Source organism: Alexandromys fortis, unplaced genomic scaffold (assembly GCF_014885135.2).
Source record: "Alexandromys fortis isolate MF-2015 unplaced genomic scaffold, M_Fortis_MF-2015_v1.1 scaffold_277, whole genome shotgun sequence".
NCBI lineage: Eukaryota > Metazoa > Chordata > Mammalia > Rodentia > Cricetidae > Alexandromys > Alexandromys fortis.
In genome coordinates, this window is record NW_026068153.1 from 380,748 (window position 1) to 396,618 (window position 15,871).

A 15,871-nucleotide genomic window follows, 5' to 3' on the forward strand; every position below is an offset into this window, starting at 1 on the left:
GTCCATTTCTCAGCTTCCTGAGTTCATGTCACATTCTTATCATCTCCTCATCTTCTCTGTCCCTCAGCATTGCCCTGTCCTTGGGGTCTGCAGTAAGCATTTCCTTTACAAAGAATCTGTCACTTGTACCCAGCAATAGAGGCTAATTCAGACTTCAGAAGCTGTTATAATCCATGATATTTATTTGCTGTGCACATTGTATTTACTGAAAAAAGTCTTTATCGGATGCTGTTGTTCATGGAATGTCTTCTGTTCTCAAGAAGAGTCACAAATTGTCCAGCAACAAGTGCACAGGGACTCCTTAGTAAACTAATGAAATTACTGATCCATCCATATTTCTGGATGAACTGGGATGTTGCCCCTCATCTTACCTGACTCTGAAACCCCATCTATTCCACAAAGCTTGACTTAATACTTCAAACCATAACACTGACTGTTCCTTCTACTCCTGCCCTATTGGAAGAGTGGTGTATACATGCTTACTCTTTCTCTGCTGGCTCTTTAGGGTTTCCTTTTAAGCTTCTTACAAGTAAGATTGTGACATACTCCTTCCTCCAGCCGGAATCATTCCTCTAACTGGTGTTGTCTACTAGTTCCAAGTTACTGGATTACCTGACAAAATGCTTTCATAATGTTGGAAGTTGGAAGTCCTGCATTCTTGATTGTCCTATGATTTGTTGGCAGTCTACCAGACGTTCTTATTATATAATGTCTATAAAATGGTATAACCAGCAGGTTTCTTTAAAGCAATCTGAAAATCTGTTCCTTCCCTTTCATCTATGTGGTGGCTCTACTACTGATATTCTAGTAATTGGCTACCACAGGGATGGTGTATGCCTGGCAGGGAGATAATGCATGAAGGCTTGATGAGCTGTTGTTGGGTGCAACCCATAGGACTTCACAGTGCTGAGAGAATGTTCAGCTGGATAGCCTACATTTCTGGGATACCTTCCAAAAAGAACCAAACATCTCAAAAGCTTCATCCCCAAAAGGGCACCATCATCCCTGCCCATCACTCTTTGTTCAGACCTTTCAGTGATGCTCTTTGACTTTTTAAATCAATTCTTTACTTAATTTTTTTTTATTTTATGTTCATTGGTGTTTTGCCTGCATGTGTGTCTGTGTGATGGTGTCAGAAGTCCTAGAACTGGAGTTATAGACTGGTGTGAGCCACCATGTGGGTGTTGGGAATTGAACTTGGGTCCTTTGGAAGAGCAGCAAGAGCTCTTAACCACTAAGTCATGCCTCCAGCCCCAAAGCTCTACTTTAATGTGGCTCTTTAACTACCTACTTTCTATCATCTTCCATGAAGTCTTGTCCTACTTTTTCTCAGCTTGTGGATGCAGACTTACTACCAAAGGTAAGTTTCTCACATATCAAAATCAGTTTGGTTATCATTATAACCCCTTAAGTTTCTTCTCACTGGAAAATTCTCAGGATCCCTGTGCCTTCAGTCAAACCACGTATTTCCTATTTGACAGCCTACACAGCCCATCTAAGCATGGGTTCCTATCATTTTCCCCATTTCTGGTTAAGGGAACATATTCTTCCCAATCCTACACATTGCCTCTTTCCTGGGTTTCTTAAGGTGTCATATCTATCTCCTTTTGTTTTCTGTAACTTTTTCATTGACACCCGGAGTTACCCTCTTTCAGGCCCATTTTCATGCTCAAAACCACAGTTTTTGAGAACAGAGAGTCTAATTAAGAATCATTTCTGCCTCAAGCCATGTGAGACTGAATATTGAGGAGCTCCTAAGTACTGTAGGGCTAAAAGCCTTTGGCCACCTAGGTCCCTTTCTTAATATTTTTTCAAATCACTCTTATCATTGGTACTGAAATATAAGATGTCCTCTGCATTGCCTTATTTTAATGGTAATCTTGGAATAATTAATAGCTAGTAATGTTAGGATAAATTTGGCTTAAACAACCTTAATATTCAACTAGAATATCTACATTTCTGTGATTCCCTTCCAGAAACAACTGAACATCTCAAAATCTTCAGTCCCCAAAGGGCACAATCACTGTCCATCACTCTGTTCAGAACTTTCAGAGACTCTGACTTTCTATTTATTTGTTCCTTAAGCAAATAAATCCAAAGGGGTCATTATTTTCTCAAGTAACCATGGGATTTAAGTGAGAAATTATTCTGTTTCATAAAGAAAAACACCCATTAAGAACTGAGGCAGAAAAGGAAGTTCAAAGTAATTTCTCAGTTCCTCTAAGTTTCAAAAATGATGGCTCAAGCCTTTACTAATAAGAGCGACTATGTCAGTGATTTTTACCACTGTCCCAAAGGCAGAAAATACGAATAAAAAAAATGAGAAGATCTGAAGCTGGAACTCAATGTTCAATGAATTTGTGTGATCTCTTGGTAGTCAAGATTTTGCCTGGTCAATTAACTATACTAAACAGTATAGTTTTCTTTGAGCTCAAAGAAAATTAATGGGAATAATAGCAGGAGAGTAGAGGTGTCCAAACTCTCTCTACATGCTATTGGGCTAGAGATGAAGAGAATAGTAAAAACTGTGCTGGACCAGGAGACAAGGAAGGAGAGGAGTGAGGTTGCAAAGAGAAACCCAGAACCAACAAAACCAGCTCATCAATGATGGAGGTGGATGTTGTTGTATGATAGAGGTGGATGTGATGTTATGAAAGAGGTGGGTGTGATGGTATGATGGGGGTGGATGTCATGGGATGATGGAAGTGGGTGTGATGGGATGAAGGAGGCGGATGGGATGAGATAACAAAGGTAGATGTGATATCATGATGGAGGTGGATGTCATGGGATGATGGAAGTGGGCGTGGTGGTATAATGGAGGTGGATGTGATAGGATGACAGAGGTGGATGTGATGGGATGATAGAGGCGGATGTGATGTTATGATGGGAGTTGATGTGATGGGATGATGGAAGTAGATGCAATGTTATGATGGAGGTGGCTGTGATGTTATGATAGAGGTGGATGTCATGGGATGATGGAGGTGGATGTGATGGGATGATGGAGGTGGATGTGATGGGATGATGGAGGTGGATGTCATGGGATGATGGAGGTGGGTGTGGTGGTGTGAGGAGGTGAATCTGACTGTATGAAGGAGGTGAACATGACTGTAAACATTTGCATCTCAACTCTGAGAGCTTCCAAGCTGAAAAGCTCAAAAATAAACCTGACTGTTCTATGTTCAGAGCAGAAAGTGGATATTGGGTTTAGCTCAGAAAGCCTACATGGGCAACAAGGCCAGAAGAGCCATGATTACAGCTCTGGAAAGATTGTCTACAATGATTGAGGCAATGTAACTACTGTCTTAATTGGTCTGAAAGGGACCTTAGCCAGCTCAAGGAATCAGCTCAGTGATTTAAGTCACTGAGACTTGGAGAATTTAAAGAACATTTTCATAGTTAATTGTATCTGAATGCTCTTGAACTTTCAAATCAGGCAGAGTTGGGGGCACTTTTTGTTTTCCATTCAAAATATCCCTAATTTCATTCATTTTCTCATTCTCCACTTCAACTCAACAGAAACCACTCTAATTCCTTGATTAAAAACTACCGTCACTTAAGAAACAAACAAACAAACCAAAACAAAGTGTACCTTGTAGAAGGAAGGCCAGGTTACTTAGTCACGATCAGTCTTAAACATTAACCATTTTAAGTGAATACATTCCATCTGCTTTGGAGAGGACATTTTAAAATATAGTTGATTAGACAAAAAGCACATTGCCTGCATGAGAAAGACGGTAACGGCAACGATGGACTCACGGGTAGTTTCTGTTTTACAAATGGCCTGATTCCCAAAGCACTCAAGCAACATGAATTTGCCAAACTATCTTTCCAAAACCCTACAAAGGGATGAGACATCAGAGCCTTCTAATGTGGAATATACCAGAGAAGACTACCATTGCCCCAAGGGGAATATGGTTAGAAAGACAGATTTTGTTTGTCTGTTTGTTTTTTTTTACCTTTAAAGGACTCAAAACTCAACAAATAGAAACAAATTGGGATCTTTGGGAAATGCCTGGAGACCTCCAGTTATTTTTAATAAATGATATTTCTATTTCAATTGATTGGCCTTGAGTTTTTGACAAAGGTGCCACCACCAGGTCATTTTCTGTAACACCTTAGAATCATACTTGATTTGTTTTTCATTTATTGCTCTATCTTAGAAGAAAATAGAACTTGGTTATCATGGGTTTTGAAAGCTGCTTGGAGAACTGAAAAAGTTCCTAGCTGTAGGATACTATCATTGTAGCCAGTGTGGTTTAAAAAAAAAAAAAAGTTTAAATTTAAATCTCTGGCTATCATGGGAAATGAGATAGTGGTTATGCTTCTGCATAGTGTTGAGACTGCTATTCTTCTAATGGAAGATTTATTTAGATAAACAACATTGGTTGCCATAGAAGATCAAAGAACTAAGAAAATTCAGAGGTGGTTAGTAGGAATGAGTGTGAAGAAGAGCCTACTGTGGTTCAGGAAGGAAAGAAGAGCGTGATTGACATAAACGGACTTAGGTAACCCCAGTGCAAAATCATGATGTGTAAGGAAGTCTTTGCTTTCAGGAATGCTGTCAATATCCTAATAGTGGATTCTCCTCACCAACACATTTGGGTTCTGTTGGAAACCAAGAAATGTTTATAAGCCTGAATATAGACTGCTGACATCATTTTAGCCTGAGTAGACTAGTGATTGATTATAAATATTTTTTGCGTTAACAATCCAATTGGACACACATTATATTCACAATACTTTTATAGAACTAATTCTACAAAATGTGACAACAGAGTAACCACAGTCCGACAAGTCACTGCAGGACAATGCCTACGAGGCGGAAGCACAACTACATTGGCTCTGCAGGGAGTGGACAGAGGTGGAAGCTCATTTTGCCTACATTGGTAATTGGAGTCCTTAGTGGACATACGGTTTCATGGCGATTGCATTGCTTTGCTCTGCTCTGATTTGTACTATCATAGCTAGGTACCACAGAGCCATGGTCATCTAAAACATCAATGGAGGAGATGTCATGGGACTTTGGGGGCTATTTTGGTTAGACTGAGGAAGTTTCCACATTTTACATTTTTAAGAAAATAAAAATCACAGTCACGCCCATGCTTCTCTAGAGACCCTGATGATAATATCAGAGGTTGATCACCGTGAGGTTGAAAGACTTTCTGAGTCATTGGAACGAAACAGTAGTTGAGTGACTATACACTGGGCATGCATGCAACAGCAGAGATGAGACATCACAATTGCATCTGATGGCTAGAAAAATCTTTTGACCACAGGTTGAAGTGGCTGATACATTTGATTTCATTGCTGGTAATTTTCAAAGGCCTTTTTCTAACAGTCTACTGTAAGAGCATGACTTACTTTCCTTTCGGTTGGTATTGGTATCATAAATATTTTTAGCGAGTTTGAATGTTTTGTCCCAGCAATTCAACCCAGGAAAAGCCAGCAAATGAAAATCTGAACCAAAGACATCTTCTTGACAATGGACATTGTCTGCCGTCTAAATAAATACTGCATGCTAAGCATTCGGTAAAACTACTCCATGATGTTCACAAACTTCCAGGCTAATAGCTCTGAATGGGGAAAAGAATTCACCAGGTCCTCCCACAGTTGACAGAACTTGTTTGGGTGATTTAGAAGTATGAGATGAGGAGCGTAACAGCTTGGAGGAGGCCCCACCATGAGAACAACAAACAAGCCTGCTCTTGGTGCACAACTTCCGCATTCTAGATGTGCCTGCATATTTTGAGCTGGCTGCTTAAACCTGATCTGGCAATTGCAGAAAAGCTGCAAAACGCTCTTTCTTTTAAATATATGAACAAAGGCTATGAAGTGCTACATGAAAACTGAAACTACAGAGATCTGACTTTCAATTGTGTGGATAAATAAGTTTGATTTGCTAAGAGCTGGTGTTAAAACAGATCTAAACACACACCCATCCGGGGAGAGGCAAATATTCACCTCTGCTCTTGGGACTTTTTTTTTTAATTTACTAACATATGTTTTATGTTTATGTAGAGTGTTGACTACCTTAAATTCTTTTAGTAATCCATTTTCCTTAATTACAAATTAGGGTGGTGACCATCATTCTCCTCAAAGAAAAAGAAAGAAAGGAGAGAAATACACATTTAAGGAATCTGGCCACTTACTCATTTTGATTTTACATTGCTGTGATATGTGGGAAGATAATCTGGCAATGAAAAAAAAAAAGAAAAGAAAAAATATATTTTCTTTCTAATAAATAAAAATAATTTAAAACCCTAGAAGCTATACATGACTATTTTAGTATGTTCATTTATAAATGAAACCATTTCCAAAATACATGGAAGCAATATTCAAGGCAAAGAGAAAGATCTGTCTAATTTATTTTCTTGCAAATTCTTGCTTACTCTAGTGTTTCCACCAGTGATTCGGCATGGAAGAGGAAGAGAAGTCACATCACCATTATGAAGTTTGTCAGGCTTTAAAAAAATAGTTCTGGTCTCCTGGGAGTCAACATTCATCTTCAACTTCTCTGATTGGAGGGATCAAGCTGCTTGTGGATTTGTATTGGTTGATCTGGTTAGCCATGTGGGTACTCATGGGCTTGATTTGAATGTTTCTGGGATAGGCATTATCCGGTTCATCTGTAAACCATTTCTTTTCTGCTAAAGGGCAAAATGGATAGAGAACAAGAAGGAAAAATGAGAAGCTTAATTAGTCCTAGGTTAAGCTTTTGGAAAGTTCATTGAAAATGCGTAAAGGAAATCAATAGAAGCTGACAGTGAGTAATTGCTAAGACAGTGCAGTGGACAGAAGCCCCCAGAACCTGAACCGTGCCTCTCTTTCCTGTAGCAAGTAAAGAACAAAGTGAATCTGCTATTGAGCCTGGGAGACTCTAGGAGTTGGCCAACCTCGAGACTAAGCTGGAGTGGACGGACGGTTCAGACACTTTCCTGGTTTCACCTCTACCCAGCCTTTTCTTGGCTTTGTTCTGACAAGTCAACTGTACCACTTCTGTCCTGTCTGCATCCCTCCCGTGGTCTGGTGGAGAAGGTGTCCTAAAGAAATCCCGTAGGATTCTAAAAGAGTATTTTGAAAAGGCTTTTATTTAAAGAAAGAGAAGTCTGTGGGTATGAAGTCACGGAAAGCATTGCAGGTGGCAGTGTCTCCGCTGACTATAATAACCCAAGTTGTCGGCAGAGAGCTCTTGGGGCCTCGCCACTTTCCTTTCCATCCTATACAGGAAAGGCTGAGAGAGGCTGCTGAGTCATGGCCAGTGGGGTGGGCTGGGACGGCAGCTCTACCCAGGAGCAGCCTCTTAGCTGAGCTGCGCTATTTTACAGGATTCAGTTCTATCTATTCCCCTTTCTAGGATTGCAATTTTCTGAAAAATTGGCCATGTGTATGGACAGGAAGGGACTGGGAAGTAGAATATCTAGCTTGGGGGACTGTAGACTTCATTACTGTGACAGAAGGAAGGGAAAAGGAAAGGAAACCAGTTTGCCAATGCTGTCACTACTCTAGAGACAATGGTCCCTATGGCTTTTGTTTTTATTGCTTATGGAATAATTTACATCCGCCTTGGGTCTGGTTGTGAACCTACCTTTTAAAATGATTGCCCAGCTAGCTCGGTGTGTGTGTGTGTGTGTGTGTGTGTGTGTGTGTGAGTGTGTGAGCTTATAAATTAAGCATCTATGATTAGCTCATGACCACTCTTCTTGGTCAGTATTCCCACCATTTTCAGTGTTCTTCCTCCTCAATGTGGCAGCCTCTGGGGCTAGGGTATGATTGGGAAAAGCCCAAAGGAGGCTCGGCAGCTCAGTTCTGCCCTCAGGACACTGCTACCTCTTGCATGGTTTCCCCCATGATCCTTCCTGCTCCTGTTCTCCTACCTATTCTAATTATGTTCCCTTTGATTTGAACAGATTGGACGATAGGAACTCATAATGTTCCATCCTCACGGCGAAGCTAACTGATTAAGTGCTTTAAATTATCCTCCCTGACAGAATGATAAAGTTACAATCTGCTCTGAGATGATCTACAGCTTGCCAGCCTCCTACAGCTTCTTTCTACATTCATTTATCTTTTTGTCAAGAGGAGGGTTTTTTTTTTTCCCTAAGCTTCAATTCCATAGATCTTTTAAAGTCATCAGCACATCTGAATTATTAATGAGGCTTTAGAGGCAAGACTCCTGATGGGCTGGTTAAAAAAGGTTGTATAGAAATCTGGGACTGTGTACACATCAAAATAATTTCAGCTCCATTTAAAAAACCATTTAGTTCAAGTGTGACATAGATGAACCATTATGCATTTGTGGAAACCAATTTCTTGTGATCTACGATTAAACTAACCTTTCAGAGAAGAGTAAAGTGTGATGGTTATCATGTTTTAAAAGCATTGCCAGGTCTCGGAAACAATTTCCAACTAGGACTTTCTCAAACAGCTCATGTGCAGAGATGAGGCTCTGAGTGGGGCCTGCTGTTTACGCTGTTGGCCCAAGCTGCCCTTGGCTCTGGCCGCACAGTTCTGCAGAACGATTTTGCTGCAGGGATTTAGTGCTAGGCTGCACATGCCAGGTAGGAAGAGTAAGTCTTATTGGTGGAAAGGGGGGATGTGTTTTGGGTGAAAGACCAAACAGATGCAATTTGCTGATTTTTTTTTTTTTACAACCGCTGCAGAGAATAACTGTTGAAAATTTAGTATTTACAGTTCAATTCAAAGGGGGCACTTTGACCTTTCACCATGGACAGAATATCAATTTTCTCCAGCTATCTGTAAGAGAGACAGCATTACTGGTCTCATTTAAATTTCTTCTTTCTCTTTAAATTTCTTGTCACAAAAGACAACTGAGGTAGAATAGCCCCTGCGGTTGAGGAATGCAGCTTCAAGCAAGGAAAGATTTGTAGGCAAACACCTCCAATTGGGAGGTGAGATTCTCACTGTCCCTGATAAGCCACTGTTTAATTCAGTGTCTTCTAAACTCTAAATGCCTATGCTGTGTGAGGCCAGGTCAAGTAAGATGTTGAGGAAACTGAGCTAGTGAGCTGTTCTGAACCTTATTAGAATGTCTGGGGACAAAGGTCTCCCATCATCTTCAGAGAGAGGTACATTTTAGTGGTCACCATCCATTGGGCTTCCATGGAATGTGTTTTGATCAAGAGAGTGATAATTTGGCATATGAAATCTTGTTGTTCAAGGACAAAGCTGCACCAATGGATCAATACGAAACTGGGCACAGGGAAGAGGGCTAAAGCAGGAATTCTAGAAAGTGCTGAGTGAGAAAGGGAATCCACTCCAATGCTTGGCTAGCTCATTTCTTCTATGCAGCCTTATTTCAGACCTAAGACGAGAAGAACTGGGGTCTATGAGGCTTTTATGGTGCCAGGACCCCCCACCCATAAAATAAAAACCTGGGTTTGTTCTTAGACTTCTTGAGGGTGACATGTGTATGATACCCTATTCTGAGAACTCTGTGCGATTTGTCAGAAACTTCTGTCACAAGGCAGTTAGAGTTAGGGGAGGAATGGCATGTCACTATCTGAATTTTTTTTTTTTTTTTGGTCACAGGGATCTCTGTAGCCTTGGCTGTCCTAGAACTTGCTTTGTGGACCAGCCTGGTCTCAAACTCACAGAGATCCACTTGCCTCTGTCTCCCAAGTGCTGGGATTAAAGGTGTGTGCCACCACCACCTGACTGCTACATTATTGAGAGTGTAATGTTGTACAGCAACTAAGCCATTATGCACACTATGGACACACCACGTGGAGGTGGCCAGTGAAATGGCAGCAGCTTGTGGTCTAGAGTGAAGTGTACCTGGCTTTCATATCCTATCTGCTCTGAAAACGCTGTGTAAAGTTTCTTGTTGTCATTTGTTCTATAGAATATGGTTGAGGAAATAGTCTTCCTAATCTTGTTAGCTAGGTCAACAGAACAGGTACCAATGGCTTACTACACATTCAGTTACATAGTAATCAAATAATATTTGATAAGTTTGTTAATGCTTTTAATGATAGGGACTTTGGTGTTCTTCAGACTCCAATGTCAGTCACATGGAGATTCTAATATCCCCAACATCTAATTTGATCATAAGAGTTGAACTGTAACTCGCTGAGTACAATAGCTGTAATGACTGCATAAGCGTTAGCTTTAAGGTTAGTACTGAGAAGAGTAGGATGTGGGTTGGGTAATACCTTCCATATGTTGTGTTTACAAATGAAGTTCTTCAATGGAGAAGCCAGGGGCAGAGACCTAGGATGTATGAACTGGGGACTTGCCTAAAGAATGTAGATATGGCAATAGAGACGACAAGGGGGGATCTTATGGGCAGACTTCATCTGGAAGGTGGCTGAGAGGAAGGGTGATACGGTGTTATGCTAGGGAACTCAGGATTTTCATGTAGTGGGTCTTTGTTTCTGACATCAGATTTCCCTTGATGTTTGGAGAACCACCTACGCCTTCCCTCACTAGTACAAGGGTAGGGTTTAGAACAAGGGTTTAGATTCCTTTCTGGGGGACAGTTACTATGGTTAGGAGGGGCTGAGCACTCCAAAGCTCCACAAACAGAGGGAGAAACAGTTGCACTATGAACACTGAGCCTTTGCTGGCTCCATGGGCTGTCAGTGTTGTGGGCTTTAGCCTTTTCACATGAGTACACCCCCAGGAAGACCACAGAAAGGGGGAACTGATAAAGGCACTTGGAACACTAGGCGCTCTGTAGCATCATGAGCTGAGGCTGTGAGAGCAAAGGCATGGAAGGAAAAGATCCCAGTTGGATAGCAAGAACAACGAGACAGCAACGGCTACAGGGAGCTCCAGCCTACAAGGGCAACTCCATGCGGTTTCCTGGGTTACGTTTCTGATAGGCAATGTGGTGTTCCTCCTCTGCTCACAAAATCCTGATGATCCCAGGCAAAACTACATCCTGTCTCCTCCTCTTCTGCCTCAGCAGAACACAGCCATTCCATAGACATAAGTATAGTCTCTACCAGACCCAGACAAGCTTCCTTGATCTCACTTCTTTGTAATGGACCACTCTGACTGTCACTGCATCTCTGTATCCTGTCAAAGCCTGAGGATACTCTTTCCTCTTAGGTAGCAGGAGTTTCTCTCACTCACTTCCATGAGCAGTCTCCTTATGAGAGATACTTAACCAGCTTAGTGACATGTGCCCACAGCTACTTCCTTATCATATTATGACAAAGCAGGCATTGGCTGATGGAAGTTGGTGAAGAAAATGATTTGAACCCTGTCTTATCTTCCACTCCCTGAAGTTTCTGCACTTTCTTGTTCTTCAAGGAGCCTGTTGCTATAGGAACCTGGAAGGTGGATATAATTATCTCTATTGGGATATAGACACCCTTAAGGCATTTCCCATGCTGAAAGTGAGTCAGTCAAAGGTCCCTCTGGTCACCTAGGATCTCCATAATGCAGCCAACAGGCACAGTCAGTCTCTCTAGTCACTAAGCTCATAGGGCTTGCCCCCTGGCTTGGAAGCAGAATCTGGCTCCAAGAGTCCGACACCAGCAAATCAGCTATGTCAACACCTCAGGCATTAATTGCCACTTTCCCAAAAATAAACGAAGGGGATGTGTGTAAATTATAAAACAGTTTAAAACTGTGAAAAAATCGATTAAGTTGAGAGTCTTTTGAAATACATATTGCATGTACCTGCTTTAATACCCTCAGTCATAAGCCCTAACTGCAGAATAAAATTTGAAATGTCTCCAAAGTGCAGTGGAGACCGGAACGTGCAAGGGTCCATTTGAACTAGATTTGAGAAGGACTTCATTGGCAGCTGTGAGAGATGCTGAAAGGTTCACAGTTATCAGACAGCTGGTGCTGAGATTTTCCTCCTAGCTTACCAACTCACTTAACATCGGCCCTTTCCAAAGCCCAAGCAAAGGCTCAAAAACTGCTTCTCTCTTCCAGCTCTGGGAAGATCACTGAGTTCCAAGCTGTGATTCATATTAAATGCATGCTTTTCTCTTCACAGTGTTCTCTCACTTTCTACCATTTCTTCACTGTTTCTCGTCTGGGTGACGGGGAGTAGGGAAGAGAAACTATAGAGTCATTTGCCCCCTTCATAAGGGAGCTTCTGTCTAATAAAGAAAAATATAATATAGAAGTTTCAGCTCTTAAGAGGGAACTCAACACGATCCCTTTGCCACCATCAGATATATTAGTAATCATTGCTCACCAGTTCTCAGTGATCGTAATAATCTACCCAGTGGAGAGTGTGTGCCCAAAGTTCAGGGAAACCCCAAATTTCATCTCATGTCAATCTGTTCCCATTATAGTCAATCACAGTCTCAACTATGGGAGCTACTAACCAAGAGTATTAAAATACACTTTGGCTTTATACCTGTCTGCCCCATTTGCGGTTGGGATTTAACAAAACTCTGAAAGGCAGGTGGCAGGAGACACATGAGTACTGTCCAGACTGAGTCATCAGCCCCTTCAGCACTGGACATGCACTCTCAGCTCACCGGCTTTGACTGGCAACAAACAGATAAAAGAGACCAATGCATTTGCCATTAATAACCCTCCTACTACAGATGAAAGGAGGATCAACCGTTAACAGGGAAGCACATTCGCCAAACGGAATAGCTGTGAATGTTTTACAGAAACAGTTATCAACTGGCATCATCGCTCGATTTGTTGGGTCTTGCCAAGATCAACACAGAGAGGTAAACAGACCGATGGGGGCTGGGTTTGGGTGGTGGTGGTGGTGATGGGGGAAGTGGAGGAAGCTGGGTTTTTCAATGGGAAAATGCTTTTGGATTTGGGGCAAGGTACCAAGGTGGGCGGGGAGGCCACGTGCAGTTTTAAAGGCAAGCCAGATGGAGAAAAGTTACCCCCAGATTACCCAATCCCCAAACCCAAGAACACCAAAACAAACTCTAAGGGATCTAGCCATAGCAGCAGCACAGCCTCATGGCGCTGGGCAATTGAGAAAGTGGAGGAAGAAAAAGAAGAAGGAAGGAAGAAAGGAGGGGGAAGAGGGGAGAAGCAAAAGAAAATAAATAGAACCACAAACAGAACAATAAAAATAAAAATAAACAAACCAATAACAGAATAAAATTTGTAACTCCTTTTTTTTTTTAATTCCACAAAAGTTTCACAAGGACAACGTTATAGAAGAAAACCCCCAGCAGTGGCTAGGTCATGCAGAACCATTAATTGTCATACCTTGGCCCATTCTAGTCATCCTTGTTGCACTTTAGAGAGAGAAGTAAGCTATGTGAGTTTTACAATGCTTTTAAACTGTCAGTATTTCCTGTTGAGCACTTTAACTGGCACATTCTCATAGTTATAAATGTTCTGAGGGCATAACTTCATAACCTCCTTTGCAAAGAATGCATGAAGATCTCTCATAATCCAAAACTAGGGGATAGGTATATATAGTTATATATATATATAGTTATATATATATATAGTCATATATATAGTTATATATAAAGAGATAGATATATGTCATATATAAATCAAAATACATAAGGACAAAAATAATTTGAAAAAAATACTTCCACTCACGGGACTTTTGAATTTCCACGGACACAATGACTCCCCACCCGTTGCTGGTTGGAGTACTGCACTGCCCCCTGTCTTTGGTGTGGGAGAAGGTGGAGGTTCTGATTGAGCCTCACCATTTTTGTCAGTAAAAGTGCTTGTCAATCACACAGCAAGCAAATGTCCAAAACCATCATGCTGGAAGGGACAGGGGATCCAAAATCTAAACCCAAAACATTCACCATAAAAACACCTTTTTAAAAAGAGACGCTACAGCTGTTACAAACTTTCTCCTCCTTCCTGCCCTTTATTCTAGCCGTGGATTTCTAAGTAAACATCTCAGACAGGCTCATATGCACCCAAGGCTAGTCTAGCCATACCCGAATTTGGTTATGGTAAAGTTGGCCAATTCCTAAAATGTAATTTGCATGCATAAAACATCTGGTGATTGCATATTGGGGGAAAGGGGATCAGTCTATCTTCCCTCCCTTGTTGACTAACAGTTTTTTAAAAAAAAAAGAATAAAAGAAAACAACAACAACAACAACAAAAACCTACTGAAATGTGCTTGGCTTGCTGTCGTAGCCCTTTCCTTCCTGTTTTCAAATGACAGGAGAAGCTCTCTCCCGCTCACTCGCTTGCCCATGTGAATTGGCTGTATGTTAAAGAGGTTGCCTATGGTGAACTTCTCCTGCCAGCCTTCTGCTTTGGGACAGAGCATCATACAGCTGTGCTAGCAATTTAAATGTGGGCACTAGTTTCTGTCTTTGTTGAGTCAACCAACGGTGGCTCCATCCTCCTATATCCTGATTTATCTAGCATGTCAGCTCCTACAGAAACCATTATCTGTCGCTAGATCTTTCTCCCTCTCACTTCACCACTGCTCCAGACTGAACTGCCCTGGCTTTGGGGCCCTCGTTAGTCAAACAAAGGGGAGTAAAAAGGTCCCCTGAGAATGCATGGAAAAATACTTGCTCTTTTCTGAGCGTTATTTATTCTGTACATAAGGTAAGTGATTCACCTTTTAAAAGATGTAAAAGTCCCAGGAAGGCAGTTCTTAATGACTTACATTTGATATTTATGATACATATGGCTTTTCATCCCAAATGTCAAAAGTGAAAGAAAAAAACTAGCTATCCCTATGGCAGCATAAGGAGACAGAATAACAATTTAATATGCAACCAAACCTCTTTTCAGGTATATGAAATGACTAGGATTTGATACATCCAGGGGTGGAAACCTGTTTTCCTCTTTGCATTCAAGTTAGAAACATTCACTTGAACTTCTGAAAGAAGTTAGCTCTGAGACAAAAAGGCTTTGGTGAATAAGTTAAAAAAAAAAATCTCTGATGCTCTCTCACAACAAGCAGGTGCTTAATCATCTTTTGCGCGTACTTTGAAAGCTTTCCGAATGTTTTGTGATACTTTAGCCCAGAGTGGAAACAATCAATGCACTTTCCTTCCTTTTGGTTGCTTGTTTCAAATGATCATGTGCTAACTTACTGTGTGTATAGAAAAAGAGAGAGAGAGAAATGAAATAACAAAACAAAACAAAACAAATCAAAACCCAAAGCATTCTGATGGCCCTGATAAATCGGAATCAACCTGCTTTGCCTAACTGACAGATTGCAGGTGTTCCCTTCTAATCTGTGAACTCATTCCTGTAGCGAGCTATTTACATCTGGAGGATGCCTCTGGGTTATTCCCCCCTAGAATCATAAATAACTTTTGGTCCGTCCGCTTATTCGCTGTTGTGTTCAAGGGTTTTATGGTGGTGAAATAAAAATGACAACCACATGCACACTATCATACATATGCAAATGTGTAAAAAAAATAGGAAAAGAAACGAAAAAAGAGGGGACTACAGGGAACAGGAAAGTTGCTCTGTTGGAATACCAGCTGGGGAAATGGGTAGCAGATAAAGTTTCACACACGGTGCCGGTGGATACACATATCAAAGTCGCTCTTCCTGAACGTACTTCTGTTTGTCGCGAGACTCCCTGGACTTGGGCCGGTTCGGCCGATTTGCTGTGGACGGGATGGAGTGGACGGAGGAGCTCTTCTTACTGGAGGACTGTGAGGAGTGGGAGGAATGAGACAGGCTGGCTCGCGATTGGCCAGCGTTGTGGTCAAACTGCATCAGGCAGAAGATCAGGTCTGTTGGTACGAGCTCAAACTCGTAGGGGGGATTGGTGATGACGTACCTAGAGAGAGAAAGCAAAGCGGTCACAGGCTGAGTGGAGCAGACACGTGACTTAACTCTCCCTGAGTCAAAAACCAAATTGCCTGGCTGCTCCAATATATCTGAGGAACTGGATGATGGTTCTGTAGACTTGAATCCTCTTCCGAATGAAAGAAAAGTTTCATGTTTAGCTCAGTGA

The 15,871-nt window shown here is 41.5% G+C and overlaps 1 protein-coding gene across 7 annotated transcripts in view; it reads right to left on the reverse strand.

Annotated features, from left to right (window-relative positions):
• Positions 1-4,758: 4,758 nt before the first annotated feature.
• Kcnma1 (potassium calcium-activated channel subfamily M alpha 1) overlaps positions 4,759-15,871 on the reverse strand; it is a 717,904-nt gene continuing 706,791 nt past the window's right edge. For 2 of the 7 annotated variants that reach the window (XM_050127305.1, XM_050127302.1), the window contains 2 exons: positions 15,470-15,694; positions 6,481-6,644 (listed from right to left, as the gene is read on the reverse strand). In XM_050127305.1, coding sequence (XP_049983262.1) covers positions 6,623-6,644; positions 15,470-15,694 — 247 coding nt within the window. In that variant the 3' untranslated portion in view covers positions 6,481-6,622. Of the gene's footprint in view, positions 6,648-13,075; positions 15,695-15,871 lie in introns of those variants that run through there. The other 5 variants (XM_050127304.1, XM_050127301.1, XM_050127309.1 and 2 more) reach the window with 4 other exon arrangements.